At 43.8% G+C, this 18,800-nt stretch overlaps 1 protein-coding gene across 3 annotated transcripts in view; it reads right to left on the reverse strand.

Moving 5' to 3' along the window:
- Nucleotides 1-15,009, reverse strand: part of B4GALT5 (beta-1,4-galactosyltransferase 5) — a 145,508-nt gene extending 130,499 nt beyond the window's left edge. Inside the window, exons 1-2 of one of the 3 annotated variants that reach the window (XM_033840962.2) lie at nt 14,851-15,009; nt 12,849-12,914 (exon numbers count right to left, since the gene is read on the reverse strand). In XM_033840962.2, coding sequence (XP_033696853.1) covers nt 12,849-12,897 — 49 coding nt within the window. In that variant the 5' untranslated portion in view covers nt 12,898-12,914; nt 14,851-15,009. Of the gene's footprint in view, nt 1-130; nt 231-12,848; nt 12,927-14,850 lie in introns of those variants that run through there. The other 2 variants (XM_073793093.1, XM_073793094.1) reach the window with 2 other exon arrangements.
- Between the last annotated feature and the right edge of the window lie 3,791 nt (nt 15,010-18,800).

The raw sequence follows: 18,800 nt of genomic DNA on the forward strand, positions 1-18,800 counted from the left end.
GTATTTATATCTACCAAAGTGGGTGCCAGGCATTTTTCAAAATGCTAAGAAAAGAAAGAAGAGGAGGAGGAGAAGAAGTATAGGTACCAGATATTTATTGGACTTTTTTAGATATTTAACTTCCACTCACTTCTGCAATAGTTCCAATTTCCTCCTCCTCTGCTTTCAGTCTGTGGGGTTCTCTGAGGTTGTTGACTCCATTTCTGCCTCCAGACTTGTTAGGTGAGCCAGCCTGGCGAGTCAGAACATTGTATTCCTCTGGTAATAGTAATTGATTCAGGGTTGGGTAGACCAGTCAGAGCCAATGAGACTCAATTCCCAAACATTTAAATTTGTGCTTTTGGAGAAGCCAACTTTCTCTTTCATGCTAGATATAAATATGAAAGGTTGTGAGGCTGACGCAATGGCAGCCATTTTATCCACATGTGGAGCCTGGGGATGAAGCCGGCACATGGAAAGAAACTGATGCAAGCAACAAAGAGAAATCGAGTCCTGATGACATAACTTGAGTCCTGGATCCATCTAGTCCTAGCCTGCCATTCTTTCCGCCCCACCCCCCACCCCCCCCCACACACACCAAGTTTTCTACCTGCTGAACTTTTTCTGTTTTATTTTTAATTGAAGTATAACATACATACAGAAACATACACATATCACAAGTGTATAGCTCACTGAATATTTGGAACTGAATATACCCATTTAACAAGCACTCACATAAAAAAGAAGCAGCACATCACTGGCACTCACTTTGTACAAATAGAATCATATATTCTTTTATGTCTGACTTCTTTTGTTCAGCATTATGTTTGTGAGATTCAGTCATATTGAGGAGTGAAGTTGTAAGTCACTCATTTTAACTGCTGAATAGTATTCCATTGTGTGACTATACCACATTTTATTTTCCAGTCAACTGTTATCAGGCATTTGTGCAGTTTTTAGCTGGAGACTGCTATGAATAATGCTGCTGTAAAGTCTTTAGTGTAGTGGCTCTCGTACTAGTAAACTACTCTCTTGACATAACGTATTAGTCAGGACTTTCAACTCAAACTGGCTTAAACAAAAATGAAATTTATTGCCTTAAATGACTATAATGGCCTGAAGCAAGGTTACATGGCTTCAGGCATAGCTGAGTCCAAGGGCTCATGTAATATCAGCACGCAATTTCTTTCCACATCTTAGCTCTGCTTTCCTTTGGGTTGGCTTCATCAGATTCACCTGCTCCCCCTAAGGAGGTGGTCCCCACAGCTAAGGAATCCCTGCCATAAAAAGAGTGTTCAGGGCTTCCCTGGTGGCGCAGTGGTTGAGAGTCTGCCTGCCGATGCAGGGGACGTGGGTTCCTGCCCCAGTCCGGTAAGATCCCACATGCCGCGGAGCGGCTGGGCCTGTGAGCCATGGCGGCTGAGCCTGCGCGTCCAGAGCCTGTGCTCCACAACGGGAGAGGCCAAAACACTGAGTGGCCAGCGTACCGCAAAAAAAAAAAAAAAAAAAAAAGTGTTCATGATCAAGTCTCATTGGCTTGGTTTCAGTCACGTGGCCATTCCTGAACCAATCAGGGACTAAGGGAATGGAGCGTGCTGATTGGCTGGACCTGGTCACATGCCTACACCCAGAACCAGGGGGCAAGAGGAACTTCATATGAACTACCTGACTGATGGTGGAAAGGCTGACTCCCCAAAGGGAGACCAAGGTGCAGTTACTCCAGTGGAATAGATGCTGGGTAGGCAAAAACAATAGACGTTTGTGGACCATACCAAGCTTTTTTTATGCTTTCATGACTTTACATACTCTGTTTCTGCTACCTGGAAACCCTGGGTTCTCATTTCTCTTCATCCTTTAAGACCCAGCTCAAATATTTTTCCCCAGTGTGATATCTCCCAGAATTCTTGGTCTGGATACTCAGATGGGTGCTCTTGACCTCCATTTCACTCTCCTTCTACTGGTAGAGGCTCAAAAGCTTAAAATGACATTCCCCAGGCTCCCTTGCAGCAAGGAGGCCAGTGGTAAATTAAGTTCTGTCAACTAGATGCATTTGCATGAGATCTGAAGGGTGGGAGGGAGGCAGTGGTCCTCTTCCTGTGGCTGTGGCCCCTGACCAGCCATTCCTGGAAGATGGGAGGAGCATTGGCAGTGGAGTCCTCCGTCTAGTCCCCAGTTTGAAGGGTGTGAGGCAGGAGGATGTGGCAGTGGTGATGGCAGGAGCAGCAGCAGTTTGGTGACTTCTGAAGCATGACCAGAAGGAACCTTAAAGTGGAGGAACCTTAACATCAAAAGTCCAAAATGGGGACTTCCCTGGCAGTCCAGTGGTTAGGACTCTGCACTTCCACTGCAGGGGGTTCGGTTTTGATCCCTGATCAAGGAACTAAGATCCCACATGCCACACAGCATGGCCAAAAAAAAAAGAGAGAGAAGTCCAGGATGGTCACTCCGATCACTCTTCCACCCCTTCTGGTGACTTTGCAAGCACCTAAATCCTGTATCAAATCCTGTTTTGACTAAAGTACCTGGAGTGGTTTCTATTTCCTGAACTATATCCTGACATAAAATTCTCTGATGTAGAATAATCATAGACACCTCTGTGAGAGCACCAATTACACTGCTTTATGTGTACGTACATACATATGGGTGTATTTTCACATGTGTACATAATAAAACAAGCAATTAAATAGCACTTACGCTGCATCAGGCACTGTTCTAAGCGTTTTACTTAAGGCTTACAGCAACATCTTGAGGGAGGTATTATCACCACCCTCATTCACAGATGAAGAAACTGAAGTGTAGAAGGATTAAGGAACTCGCCCAAAGTCACACAGCTGGTTTTTTTTAATATATAAGTTATGCGTCAGTTATGGCTGGATTATACATTTCCTTGAGGGCAAGAAAATGTCTCTTTTTCATCTTTGCACCCTTTGTGCCTAAATCAAGGCCTGGCACATGGTAGATATTTGGCAAATATTGGTTAAACGAATGCATGAATAAAATGTTTATGAATTCATCTGAGTCTGCTGTAAGAAAACAAAAAAATTCCCCCTCAAAGTCCAATCATTAAAAAATGTTTCAAGGTATTTCTTTTCCCACTAGAGCATGGGTAAGTAAACTTCTTTTGTAAAGGGCCAGATAGCAACTATTTTTAGTTTTGCAGGCCATACAATCTCTGTCACAACCACCTAATTCTGCTAGGGTAGCACAAAAACAGCCATAGACATGCAGCTGTGTTCCAATAAAACTTTATTTTCAAAGATAGGCAGTAGGCCAGATTGGCCCATGAGTTGTAGTTTGCTAATCCCTGCACTAGAGAATGAGTCTCTGTTGTATCAAAGTATTTACTACAGATTATTGCACTTAGTAAAATCCATCAGTACCTTAATTTTTACTTTGTTTTGAAAAATTACTTTTTAAGCTACCACCCTTCAGCTTATCCCATTTACTTCCTTCAGTATATTAAACTTCCTGGCACATAATTTTCATCATGTCACTCTTCTTATCAAAAACTTTGGTGGCTCTCTATAGCTTATAGAAGAAAGCATAATCTTCATTTGACCTTCAAGACCCTCCATGACCTGGCCATGACCATTTGTATCACTTACTTCTCTCCAACATGTAAGTGGGGACAGAGAATAAGTATTTCAGGTTCTATACTGAGGAGTGTGCTTAGTAACATTCCATGATTCTACACCGTACAGGGCTCAGTCAACATTCCATGACTACACAGAAGAAGGGGGTTCAGGGCTTCCCTCGTGGCACAGTGGTTAAGAATCCGCCTGACAATGCAGGGGACACGGGTTCAATCCCTGGTCCAGGAAGATCCACATGCCACAGAGCAACTAAGCCCGTGTACCACAACTACTGAGCCTGCACTCTAGAGGCCATGAGCCACAACTACTGAAGACTGCGTGCCGCAACTACTGAGCCCATGCACTGCAACTACTGAAGCCCGTGCACTCTAGGGCCCATGTGCTGCAACTACTGAGCCCACGTGCTGCAACTACTGAAGCCCGCATGCCTAGAGCCCATGCTCCACAACAAGAGAAGCCTCCGCAATGAGAAGCCCGTGCACCACAACACAGAGTAGCCCCCACTCGCCGCAACTAGAGAAAGCCCACACACAGCAACAAAGACGCAACACAGCCAAAAAAAAAAAGAAGTGGGTTCAGCTAACATTTCTTGGGTCTATACAGACGAGGAAGCTCTGTAGACATTCCATAATGATAAGCAAAGAGGCTCTGCAAACATTCAATGATTTTATAGAAGCAGGTGTCCTGCAAACAGTACAAGATTTAAGCCACAAAAAGGGGTTCTGCAAACATTCCATGATTCTGTACATATAAGAGTGTTCCTCAAAAATAGTTCATAATTCTATATACAGGAAGGAAAAGTTGATCAAACACCCTAAAATTCTATACTCAGGGAGTGCTCTGTAAACATTTTATGATTTTATACCTAGGAAGAGACTTACAAATATTACATAATTCTATAGATAAAAAAGGGCTGTGTGAGTCTTCCTTGATTTTCCAAGGTGTTTTGCAAACAGTTGGTGATCCTGGAGAGGGATCTACAAACAATTAATGATTCTACTCAGAAGAGGGTGTTCATTTCCCTGATTCTACTGAGAACAGGAATGCTCTGTAAAGATTCCACGGTACCAAACATAGGAAACTCTGTGTGCAGTTAATGATACTACAGATAGGAGGGTGTTCTGTAAATATTCCTTGATTTCACACAGAGGAGGGGCAGTCTGCAAATATCTCATGATTTTATATGTAGGAGAGGGTTCGGAACACATTCCAAGATTTTACACAGATGAAGGGAGTCCAGCAAACACTCCTTGATTCTGCTGAGAAGACAAAGAATCCCTACAAATGTCCCTCGATGTTACATACAGGAAGAGGATTTGGAAGCAGTTCATTATTTAATACACAGGAGAGTGCTTGGCAAGTGCTTGGGAATTCTGTGGGCTGTAGTGGGCTTGGCAAATCTGATCTTACAAAGGAAAGCTGTGGGATGGGCAGTTCTATCAATGGACCCCAACGGCCAGAGCCCAGAGTCTCTAAATGTTTCAAGTGCACATAAAGATGTTTGAGACCAATACTGACTCCAAAATATAAAAAGGAAACTGCAAAAATTGAAATTAGTCTAAGTTTAATAAAAACATCTACAAAATATAATGTTAGGTCAGCTAGTCATCTACCTCTGAACTCACACGATTGCATCTAACTGTATCTACTGAGCCATGGGGATGCATTTTGTTATGCTTAATATGATGTGGATGCGGCCTTACAAAGTAACAATGCCAGAGGCCCAGGAATATCCTAAAATGACCCTAGATGGGGAAGTTGCTGGAACGTTCCCGTGGGAAGGTTAGAGGACTCTCATCTCCAAGCCACTTGCTGCCCCTACCAGCCCAGCTCCTGAGCAGAACGCTGACATTCCAGAGCTGGGCTCAGTTCATTCTCTGCTGGGGTGAGAAAATATCCCAACTCCCAAGGGACGGACAGGGCTCCACATATCACCCACTGATTGGAGGAAAGGCTGCCCATGTCCGCAACAGGGAAAGCCAGTGAGCCAAGGACATTATGTTGTGGCATGTGCCTGGAGCAATCAGATATTGTCATGGTATCAGGAAGGAAAAACAGCTGTGTCTGCTTCTCCCCCTCCCATCCTCTGAGCCCGCAGCATGACTCCCAGCAGAGTAATGGGGGTCAGAGGAAGGAGCTGTGGCGGCAGCTAAGCCCCAGGGTCACAGGCAGGAATCAGGAATGTTGACCAAAGGCAGTGAGAGAACGTCTGAGTCTAGGGTCTAAACATCCCAGAGCCCGGCTATAATCAATCAGGCCATACGACAGCAAATGTAATATTGCCCTGAGCTAGAGGCCACAGGATGGGCAGAGGTTAGAGCTCTGTTCTTCCATTTTCTTAACCCATACCCCGCCTTCAATGAACATAAAAGCACCTCTGTCTCCTTTGGCATCATTTCGATTTCAAAAGAAATTTTTTCCCTCTAACTCTAAAATGATTAAAGAACACACAGAAGAATATCTTTATGACCTTGGAGAGAAAAGGATTTCCTAAACCAAGCACGAAAAGCACAAAGTATAAAGGAAAAGATTAACCAATTGGACTACATCAAAATTGAATATCCCTCAATGACAAAAGACCTCGCAAAGGGAAAAGACAAGGACAAGCCAGAGAAGATACTCACAACCAATATAACAAAGAGATTATATCCAGAATTTATAAAGAACTCTTACAGATCAATAAGACAAAAGACAATCACCCCAATGAAAAAGGACTAGAGGGTTTTAAAAGGCATTTCTGTGAGAAGAGGTAACCCGTAAACATATGGAAAGGTGCCCAGTGTCAGGATTAATCAGGGAAATACAAACTAAAACTAGAATCAGATACTGTTTTACATCCAGAGATTGACAGAAATTCTACTTCTAGATATGTACTCCAAAGAAATTCTGGCAAGTGAGCATAAGGGGATATATACAAGGGTGTTCATTGCAGCATAGAGTGTAACAGTGAAAAATTACAGGCAACCTAAAGCCATTATTAGGGGAACGGGGGAAAAACTGGTTTTATTTGTCACATGATGGCATACCATGCAACAGTTAAAATGAATGAACTAAAGCTTCTCTATATATCAATAATGTGAGAGAACAGCAAGCTACAAAATGAGACATACAGGGGGATAACATTAGGCTGAATTTAAAACATATAAACAATGAAACTATAAATACTAAAAGAAAATATGAAAGAGGGCTTTCTAATTATGATTCAATGACCAGAAGCCATAAAGGACTGATAAATCTGACTATGTTAAAATAAAAACTTACAGCAAAAAAAGAGAGAGAGAGAAAACCCACAAATGACAGGACATCCCTGGTGGCTCAGTGGTTAAGAATCCCCCTGCCAATGCAGGGGACACGGGTTCGATCCCTGGTCTGGGAAGATCCCACATGCCACGGAGCAACTAAGCCCGTGCACCACAACTACTGAGCCTGCGCTCTAGAGCCCGCAAGCCACAACTACTTAGCCCGCGTGCCACAACTACTGAAGCCCACACGCCTAGAGCCTGTGGTCCGCAACAAGAGAAGCCACCTCAATAAGAGGTCTGTGCACCACAATGAAGAGTAGCCCCCCATACTCGCCTCAACTAGAGAAAGCCCATGCGCAGCAATGAAGACCCAAAGTGGCCAACAAAAAACAACAAACAAAAAAACCACACAAATGACAAGCCAGAGAAAAATTCTTGCAACTCATCCCACAAAGAGCTACTCTCCCTCATGTAAGAAGAGCTCATAGAGACAGATAAGAAAAATGGACAAAACCCAATAGAAAAATGAACAAAGAATATAAACATACAGTTCATAGAAAAGGAAATTCGAATGGCTGTTAAACATATGAAAAGCTGCTTAGCCTCTCTCATTCTAAGAAATGCAAATTAAAACTATAGGAATCTCCATGGTCCATCTATCACTTTGGCAAAGTTCCAGAAGCTTGATAACATGCTGAGTGATAAGAGTTTGAGGCAACAGGAACCTTCAATTCCTGGTGGGGTATAAATTGGCCCAACCTCTCTGAAGGACAATTTGGCAAAATCTATCAAAATGATAAATGCATATACATTTTGATCCAGCAAGTTCATTTCTAGGAATTTGTCCTACAAATAACCCTGCATATGTGAAAGATGACATTTGTATGAAATTATTTAACAAAAACATGGGCCATAATAGAAAAAAAAAAAAAAGGAAACAAAAACCCATTGTCCATTGAGAGGAGACTGGTAAAGTAAACTGTGATCCATCAAATAACAGAATACGACGCAGCAGTTAAAAAAAAAAAAAAGAATGATGACGCTCTCTATGTACTGATATGGAAAAGTCTCTAAAATACATTGTTATGGGAAAAAATAAGTGTGATCATACCTACCTTGTATAAAAACTGTAGGAAAACAAGACTGTATGTTTGTATTTGCACATGTATTCAAAAAGATACTCTAAATGGGGCTTCCCTGGTGGCGCAGTGGTTGGGAGTCCGCCTGCTGATGCAGGGGACACAGGTTCGTGCCCCGGTCTGGGAAGATCCCACATGCCGCGGAGTGGCTGGGCCCGTGAGCCATGGCTGCTGAGCCTGCGCGTCCGGAGCCTGTGCTCCGCAACAGGAGAGGCCACAGCAGTGAGAGGCCCGAGTATTGCAAAAAAAAAAAAAAAAAAAGATACTCTAAATGAACACATACAAAAATAAAATAGTAATTACCTGTTGCAGGGGGAGGGAACCATATGAATCATTCATTACTCATTTAGGAATTAAATGTTGAAACAATGAAAGTGCACATACATATACACACACATGCAAATCAGTTTATGCTTCTTCCCTGCTTAAAAACTTCCAAGAGCCACGCCCTGAAATAATAATAAAAGTCAACACCTCACTGAGGCCTACGGACCCAGAAGGATCAGATACCAACCAGCCATCCTCTCTAACCCCCTCTGGTCACCCTATCCTCACCTTTCTTCATCTCTTTCTCTATATGTTCATATGGTTGTGTGACTGAAAAAAACAAAAAGTATAAAAAGGTATCAAAAAACTGGAACCCTCATACACTGCTGGTGGGAATGCAGAATGGTGCAGCCACTTTGGAAAACAATCTGGTAGTTCCTCAAGCAGTTAAACATAGAGTTACCACATAACCCAGAAGTTTTACTCTGAGGTATACACAAAAAATATATGAAAATATGCGTCCACACAAAAATTTGTACATGAGTGGTCATAGCAGCATTAGTCATAAAAGCCCAAAAGCGGAAACCTTAAATGCATATTACTAAGTGAAAGAAACAAATCTGAAAGGACTGCATACTGTATGATCTCAGTTATATGACATTCTGGAAAAGGCAAAACTATGGAGACAAGATAAGGATCAGTAGTTGCCAGGGATGGGGGCAGGGGGAAAGATGAATAGGCGGAGTGCAGAGGAGTTTTAGAGCAGTGAAAATAAACTTTATGATATTATGATGGTGTATATAGGTCATTACACATTTCTCCAAAGTCATGGAATGTACAAGAGTGAACATACAAGCCTAAGGTAAACTGTAGACTTTGGGTGATTATGATGTGTCCATGTAGGTTCATCTTTGATTTAAAAAAAATGTACCATTCTGGTGAGTGATATTGACAATGGGCAAGGTTATGCACAGTGGAGGGGGGGGGGGTTATGTGGAAATCTCTGTACCTTCCTTTCAATTTTGTTGTAAACCTAAAACTGCACTAAAAAAATAAAATAAACAATTAACACGTACACAAACACATTCCTCAAGGGGGAAAGAGACACAATTTTAAAATATATATATTGTTTGAGTTACTGATGGAGGTGAAACTGAGGGTCACCTGTAGCCAACCATGAGCAGCAGCGTGCCCCCAGGAAGGACTGAGTGAACTGGGGAAAAGCAAATTCAAATGTGTCCTTCCTCTGCTCAAACCTTTTTCCATAGCTCCCCATTGCCCTCAAGAGAGAATCCAAATATTCTTAACATTTGCCAAGACCTGCATGAACTGATCTCTGGGCACCTGTCATTCCTCCTCCACCTTTTCCACTCTTTTCTCAGGAACATGGACGTCACTGGTTTTCTTTATGTCCCTTGCATGAGCCCTGCCCCCCTCTCTCCCCCAACACACACCCCTTTTCCCTGAAAACCTCCCCTCCCTTTCCCACTCTCTGAGGCTAAATAAGCCTACACACCCTGCCAGGTGGAACAGCAGGGAGGCAGCCAGTGTGGCTGGAGTGGGCTGCGGGGGGGGGGGGGGGGGGTGCAGGAGGACCGAGGTCAGAGGTAACATGGGTGGGGGCCATCACAGAAGGCCTTGCTGATCGAAGAAAGGCTTTTACTCTGAATGAGCTGGGAGCCGTGGGAGATTTTGTGCAGAGGGACAGGATCTGACTTAAGATTCCTTTAGCTTTTGGGGAGTGGCTAGCAAGGGCAGAAGTAAGAAGACCCAACACCCTCAATCAGAATTAATCCCCATTTGGTCTATGCCCCCAGAACACACGCATGGACTGCTTTCAACAGGCAAAAGCCTTTACTTCTCTTTCATGTTCTAGTTGACTATAAGCCACAAGAGCTGAAGCACAGTAGATAAGACCTCTGGGGTTGAAGTCCATCCCTCTCCACCTAACAATCGGGTGTTATTTAGTTTGTTGGAACCTCAGGTTTTTCATCTGTAAAATGCGGTTGATAAACTGTACTGACCTCCATAGAGCTGTAGTGAGGATTAAAGGAGTTAATCCACGTAAAGTGTGCCTGCAGCATGATCAATCTCAATAAACATTAGCTATGATTATAAAGTGTCTGTCTGCACTACTATAATAAGAACTCTGTGTTAATTTAACCTGGCTATGCAGAAGCAGCTCTCAGGCTGAGTTTGCTGGAAATCCAAGCCTCTGCTGACGGCAGGAGGTCTCCCCGCTTTCCTGTCTCTCCCCCACTCCCCCCATCCCGTCCTCCTCCTCTTCTCTGTCCTTTTCCTCCTTGGTTTGTTATGGTTCTTGCAACAGGTTCGTGCAGAGTCTTTACATGTTAACACTTCCAAAGGACACCAGTGATCCACGGGCTTCCTGGACAGATGAAGAGACTCGTGCAAACATCCAACCACAGGATGGAGGGGTCGATGGGGCCTCAGAGCCCTCATCTAATGCACATCGAGATACAGAACTGGGGGACCAGAAAGCTGAAACCACTAGGCACAGGGCGCAAGGGTTAGGGACAGAACTGGGGCAGGAACCCAGGTTTCCTCTCTCCAGGGCTGAGGTACTTTTGTTTCCTTTTATCAGTTTTTAATTACACAAGTAAGGCAGTCTCCTCCTTTTTAAAAAATGCAGGTGAATGTAAAACATGTCTTTAATGACCACCCTGTGCCACCTGCCAACATTCTTTATCCACGAGCCTGCTCTATTTTTCACCAAAGCACCAGTTTCCACTTGACATACCACCCACTGGAACGAAAACTCCAAGAGGGCAGGGAGTTCAGTGATTTACTCATAGCCGTGGTCCCTGTGTAAGGACCACTCTGTGCCTGGCACAGAGTTAGTGCTCAGTAGATACCTGTTAAAAGAATAAATGATACCCTGCCATCCTTGCCCCCTCCATGCCAAGTTAACCATTATTATCAGTTTGGCTTTTTCAACCATTTAGACCAGTACCATCCGATAGAACGTTCTACAGTAATGGAGGTAGGCTGTATCTGCACTGTCCAATACACTAGCCACTAGCCACATGTGACTACTGAGCCCTTGACGTGTGACTGATGCCACTGAGAAACTGAATTGTTTATTTAATTTTAAATAAACGTTTACACTTAAATAAGTAAAATTCAAAAATAAATAACTAAGTAAACTTTTACCTTTAAATGTAAATAGCTATGTGAGGCTAGTGACAACCGTATCAGACAGTGCTGTCCCAGACATTGTTCCGTGTGCATTTACATATATATATTACTCACACACTGCTTTGCATTTTTGTGTTTTACATCAGTGTTCAAGTCTGTAAATCCTTCAGCTTCTTGCTTTTTGTCACTGAATGCTATATTTTGGAAGTGAAAACACCTCAGGCCATATTAATCTGCCCCTTTCTTTTTAACTGCTGCACAGAAATCCACAGTGTGGGTGTACCATGATTTGTTTAGCCATTCTCTACTGAGAGGTACTTAGATGGCTTTCAATTTACCATTATTAAAAACAGTGCTTCAATAAATGTTACTGTTCATATCTCCTTGGGCACAAATAGGAACTTTTCTCTCTGGTGAATAGCAATAATTATTATTATTGTAATTATAGTAAAATCACTTACATTTATTGAGCCTTTATTATGTGCAAGGCATAGTACTAAGTCCTTTACATGTATTAACTGATTCAATTCTTATTACAGTCTAATAAGGGAGGTTTTATTATTATCTCCATAGTACAGATATAGCAACTGAGGCACAGAGAAGCTCAGTAATTTGCCCAAAGTCACACAGCCAATGAGTGGCAGAGCTAGAATCTGTACTTGGACAGTTGCCTCTGGGGTTGTGTGTTCAACCTGGAGTTTTCTAAGCTCCTGCCACACTACCATGCAGAGGGTAGAGGGGCTATATCAGTGTACACACAGACATGGGTTCTTCACCTGCAGGGCTGAGCTGCCGCCTCAGGGATCTCTTCTCAGGGCTGAGAGCCTGGGTTCCTCTGTTTAGGGTAAGACATGCATCCCTGGAAATGTTGGGGCTCGGTCAAGCTGCCATTTGGGTTTATCTGGGCAGCAATAAACTCCTGCTGAGGTACCCTGCATCTTGTCCCCTCCCCTTATAGGCCCCAGGTATTCCTCCCTGACCGGCAGTGAGCTCAGAGTGGCATAAATAAAGATGACAGCAAGAGAGAGGGAGTGAGAGCGGCAGGCGGACTTACGCAACCCAGTGGAAAGTGATACAGGCCGACTTGCTGATTGGAAACAAATAGAAAATGAGTCGGGCAGAACTTCCTGGAATCCAGGTCTAGGAGCTGCCAAAAATGGGCCTCCTCCCCTAGGAACAATTGAATGTCACTGGGGTAACTGCACACAGCTGGCAAGAGAGGTCTCCTGCCCACAGCCTCACAGAGCAGCCTGTGTGAGCTAGGCCGAGCTCCAGAGGGAAAAAGGGCCTGGCGAGGTGCCCCGTGAGGCCATCTGAGGAGACACTGCAGTCTCTCATGCTGGACCAGCCTCTGCTGTAACCAGGATGATGGGCCACAGGCTGGGGGTTCCCCAGGGTGAGTCTCAGGCACAGCTAACGAGGAGGATTCTAGGCCAGTGGGCAGGCCCAGAACTCAGAAGCTAGGATACCTGTGTTCCAAGACGAGCTTTTCCTGCTGCATAACCCTGGGCGTGGCATAACCTCTCGTTCTTCTCCTTAATAGAAAGGGAATAAAAATGGGATAGTAGATTAAAATGGGATTAGTACAAAGGGGATAAAAACATTATAAGACTCAAATAAGACAGAGGTCCACAAAACTTTTAGGAAAAGTCACTTAGTAAATATCTTAAGCTCTGAGGGCCATACAGTCTCTGCCACAACTGCTCAGCTCTGCCATCAGAGGCCAAAGCATCCACAGACAACAAAAAAACAAATGGGTACGGCTGTGCGCCAACAAAACTTTATTTTTGTACGCTGAAATTTGAGTTTCATATAATTTTCATGTGGTACCGAATTTTGATTTTTTTTTTTTTTTTTTTGGCCTCACCTAGTGGCTTGCAGGATCTCAGTTAACCAGTCAGGGATTGAACCTGGGCCAGAGCAGTGAAAGTCTGGAATCCTAACCACTAGGGCACCAGGTAACTCCCAGTTTTTGATTTTTTTAAACCATTAAAAAATGTAAAAAACAAATCTGAGCTCTATGGGCATACAAAAACAGGTGAGGTCCACCCAAAGGACCTGGCTTTGGTGTGCAAGGAGGCCTTTAATTTATATTCAACTATAAATATGTCACTGGAGAAACAAAATATGAATTGCCCATCTAGGAAAACAAACAAACAAACAGGCAGTGGGCTTAGGACAGAGTTTAACACAGTATCTGGCACATATAAGTGCTCCAGAACATTAGCAATTATCATATTGAGAGTAACACATAGAATTTGTAAAAAGTAGATACAGGTGACTCTATAAGACTTTAACAGGTAAAATAATAATAGCTAACATTTATTTTTCAAAAAAATTTTTTTAGAGCAGAGAAAGGTTTATTGCAAGGACCATGCAAGGAGTACAGGTGGCTTGTGCTCAAAAGACCTGAACTCCCCGATGGTTTCTCAGGGAACGGTGTTTATAGGCAAAATCTGAGGGGAGGTCTGCAGGGTGTGTGACCTTCCTCTGATTGGTTGGTGGTGAAGAAACAGGGCGGTGTTCCAGGAATCTCAATCATCAGCCTTCTGGTTCCAACCAATCTGGGGTCCAGTGCTTGTGCTCAGCCTACAGCTACCATCCTCCACCTGGGTGGGGGCCTTAGTTCCTGTAGAACTCAGAGATATGTACCACATTGTTATGTATATCCGTTGAGGAGGAGCCAGGACCCTGCCCCACAGGACAGCTAACATTTATTAAGTCCTTGCTATACGCCAGGCCTTGTCCAAAGCACTTTACTTGTATGTATGTGTTCACTTTTCACAATATTCCTATCCTTAGGCCCATTTTACAGATGGGGAAAGAAGAGAGGTTAAGTAAACAGCAGGGCTAGAACCCTCACCCAGAGAGTCTAGTTCCAGAGCCCACATTTACTTACGCTCAGTGATATTTCTAGGGAGTCTCTGTTTTAACTCATTTAATCTTTCCTGAGAATGCTCTGTGGTGGGGACTATTATTATACCCATTTTATAGAAGAGGAAAGTGAAGCTCATAGCGATCAAGTAAATTAACTAAGAGTGTATGGTTAGTAAACAGCAGAGTTAGGATCTGAACTCAAGAAAGTCTGATTCCAGAGCCTATGACCTTAACCATAACCCTGTAATATATGTAAATATAGCTTTTCCTAGCATAATTTATTATATCATACTTGATCGAATCCCCATTTGGGGACATTTAGGTTGTCTCCAGTTTTCACTCACAACTCTCAGTTGTGAAGCATATCTTCAGTTCTTAAAATAGAACTTTGACATGGGATTTGCAGGTCAAAGAGCATAAACCTGGAGACTTTCCATGCATATAATGTTGGCAGGTGGTGGTACATGGGCGTGTTCTTGTTGCTAAGCAGCGACAGGTGGTGGTTAAAGGCCAGGCTTTGAAGTCATATAGATCCGGGTTCAAATCCCTGATCAGTGATTTACTACGTGGCTAATTTGGGGCAAGTCACTTCACCTGTTTGAGCTTCAGCTTCCTCATCTGTACAGCCTTGCCTTCATTGATCCTCAGCTCACTTCTGGCTGATTACAATCCCTTCTTCAGAGTTACCATTAAAATTGTAATCATTTGATGAATGGGCGTTCCCACTTCTCTTTTTCCCAGGCAGGTTCTCAAAAGAGAAAGGAAAAAGAACCAACAGTCACTGGGAAAGGAGTAGAAGCATGGTCATCAGAATAGAAACTCAATCCTAATCTTAGTCCAACATCTTTAGATCGTATGTAACAGAACCCACTCAAACTAGCTCAAGTGAAAAGGAGGAGCTTACTGTGTGGAGTATTAGAGAGGAGCATTTCCTTTGTAAGTGACAGAAGAAACCAACTAAAATTGGGTTAAGCAAAAAGAGAAGTCATTTGGCTCACTTAATTTAAAAGACCAGGATGAGTGCCAGCTTCAGGCACAGCTGGATCTAAGGCTTAAGTGATGGTCCAGGTACATTCTCTCCACCTCAGCAGTGAGCCTCTCCTCCTGCGAACAATATGGCACCAGTGGCTCCAGCCCTCTCAGCAACCACAGGACCAATAGAGTCTGTCTTCTCACTGTCTTCTCACTCCCAGAATGGAGTCCTCATCGGTTCTAACTGGGTCATGTGTCCATTTATGAACCACTTATCACCCTCAGGGGATAAAATGCTATGACGGGGCCAGCTTAGAGTCAGGTGAAGATGGAATCAGCTTTGCTGAACACCATGGACAGGAAGTAAAAGGGGGGTAGTTCCCCTGGGAAAATCAAGGTGCTATTTCTGGAAGAAGGGGGAATATCAAGACCTGAAAAGCTAAGACAATAGGTGTCCACTACATCACCCAGCTATCCTTATGTTAGAACCACTGTTATCATATCGAACACAAGGGCAGGAAGAGCAGTAGCTTCAGACATTTCTGGAAATAGCATCTGAAAAACCACCAGGAATTGTGGGAGCAATATTCTGCATCCCTTTATCACCCTGCCCACAGATTCCTTGACCTCTGTTTCCATTTTCCCCCTCTCTCTCTCCTCCTCTTCCCCAAGCCCATGACCAAACATGGCTGCCTCACAGCAACTGAGTGCACGACCCCTTCCTTTAAACAACTACCCACAAAAGTCACTAGGTCATAATCCCAGATTCACAGGAGAAAGGATCTGATTGGCTCATGTAATCAGGCACCCATCTTTATCCAGTCAACTCTGGCTGGAGGACAGCGTCGTGTAGTTGTAAGCATGGCTTCCTGGGGTGCCCACACCTGTTTCAAAGAGAGAGGTCACCAATGGACTGGGCAGGTACCACATGATGTGTCCATGATGCTCTGTATCCCGATGAGGTGATGTACAAAGAGATTGAAGCCAAGTTGCAGAAGCAGTGTGGAAACCAAAACTGTGTTTCCTTAGGACAGGACAAATTCTTGCCTCTGGGGAATGGATGAAGCTGCCTGGATGGACAAGTGGACCCAGCTGTTGCGGTGGAGCTCCACAGGGTCCCCAGAGGAGCATCCAATCAGAACAGGGCCAAGAGAGCCTGATCCCACCAGGAAGTCACAAGAACACCTGCAGGAAATAATAATCATGACAACAATACAAAACAGTGCTACTAGTAATCCTTCTTCGGCACCACTACCAGGCATCACTCTAGGTACTTTAAATGCCTAACTATTTTTTTTAAGATTTTTTTGATGTGGACCATTTTTAAAGTCTTTATTGAATTTGTTACAATATTGCTTCTATTTTATGTTTTGGTTTTTTGGCCACAAGGCATGTGGGATCTTAGCTCCCTGACCAGGGATCGAGCCCGCACCCCCTGCATTAGAAGGCGAAGTCTCACCCACTGAACCAGTAGGGAAGTCCCATGCAAAATGTTGTTAATCCTCACAGTGATACAATGAGGTAGGTACCTATTTTCCCCATTTACCGAACATTTGTTGACTGAATTAGCATTAACAGATCATTTGCCTCATTTATTCGTTTAGTCATTTACTCACTCTCTGAACAAATATTTAAGAATGCTGACTATATGCCAAATACGTGTGTCCTGAGTGTTGGGACCACAGTGGAGGGCAAAAATGATCCTGCCCTCAAGAAGGTTATGGTCAAATGTTGGAGGATCTGAAGGACAAATAGCCATTAATTAGGCAAAGAGGAAAGGGAAAAGCATTGCAGGCAGAGGGAACAGCATGTGCTAAGGCCCTGTAGGGGAAGGGAGTAGGTGAGGCAGGAGAGATGTAGGTGGACTAATGGTGACCCAGGTAGGCGGAGAACCATGCAATTTATAATACATCTGCTGACTCAGTGAACCCTTACAACAATCCTATGAGGTAGCTACTATTTTCAGTGTCATTTTGCAGATGAGGAAACTGAGGCACAGAGAAGATAAGTAACTTGCCCAAGGACATACAGCTCCACCAGCAGTGGTAGAACTGATGTTAGACCTCTCCAACCAGAATCCCAAGCAGCTCTAATCCTTAAGTAAAGGAAGGCAGGAGAAATTCATCCATTTGGGGAAGGTGTGTAGTCTGGGGGCCTTCCAGGATTATTTTCACTTGCATCTGTAGCCACAGGCTTTGTGGTTTCCATAAAAGAGGGGAGAAGAGAGCACAAAGCCTTTCCTGGTCACAGACAGGAATCCTCTCAGGCAGTCAGTTACTGATGTTCAACCGCAGGAGGTGCCAGAGTGAGACATACGAAGGAGCCAGCCCTGGGAGAGGCAGGTGAGAAGACCAGCATGTGTCCTGAAGCCACTCACTTCCGTTTCCATTAAGAGTGAGTCTGGACTTCCCTGGCGGTCCAGTGGTTAAGACTCCGTGCTTCCACTGCAGGGACGCAGGTTCGATCCCCGGCAGTGGAACTAAGATCCCACATGCCACGAGGCATGGCCAAAAAAACAGAGTGAGTCTGTCAGCATAGAAAGAGCTTGGACTCCAGGGACAGGCCAAGCTCATTTCAAATGGCAGCTCTGTCACCCACTTGCTGTGAGACCTCAGGCAAGTTACATCTGAGCCTCCATTACCTTGTTCAAGCAGAAGAAGTAAGTCTCTCAGCTCTCTCCCGTGTCCATCCTGCTGCCCCCAGCTTCCCCATCCCCAGAATGCATGCACTGTTCCTAGGTTCATATAACACCTTCCAGGTAAATTTGAGAGAGAGAAAGAAATAGATTGATGTATATATATTTAGATGTATATATGTATACCTATACCTAATATACATATACACACACATATATATATGCATATATTGTATCTGCTGGGATGTTTTTGGCTGCAAGTACAAAATAATAACCTACAAATGTATGATTTACTTATCAAGAAGTCTGGAGACAATAAAGGCCTGTCACATGTGTGCAACTGTTACTTATTGATGTCTAATAGAAATTTCAAACATTATACGGTCAGAATTGAACTTTTGATTTCTGACCCTCTAAAACCTACTTCTCCCTTACTGAACATCTGGTTGCTCAAGCTAAGAAGCTCATTAGAATCACTCTCAACTTTTGCCTTTCATTCACTTTTTACATCCAATCCATCACTCAGTCCTGTCTGGCTTTCCTATAAATCTAGAGGTAGCTCTACCATGAAGAGAATGAAGGAAAAGTTCAGGGTCCCTCAGCCGCACAGCCCTTTCAATGTGTCCACAGGGTCCTGTGGTTCTGTAACATCTGCAAAGTAAGGAATTTTAACTGTAATCATCAAGACCGCTGTCTCTCCACCTCCTCCCATTTCCTGCCCTGGCATCAGGTGGCACTGGGGAAGCACAGGCACTGGGGGGGACCAGCTAAAGAGAAGCTGAACTGGGGATACATTCAGTCTGGGTTCAGTGGATGTGATCACGGAACTCACAAGCTCTTCCATGCATAGTGAAAATACTGTCTGCTGTCCTGGCATAGGAGTGGCTTCCAGAATATTCTGGCTGCCCACACTCTGACTCACCCAGTATCAAGACTC

Source organism: Tursiops truncatus, chromosome 15 (assembly GCF_011762595.2).
Source record: "Tursiops truncatus isolate mTurTru1 chromosome 15, mTurTru1.mat.Y, whole genome shotgun sequence".
Taxonomy (NCBI): domain Eukaryota; kingdom Metazoa; phylum Chordata; class Mammalia; order Artiodactyla; family Delphinidae; genus Tursiops; species Tursiops truncatus.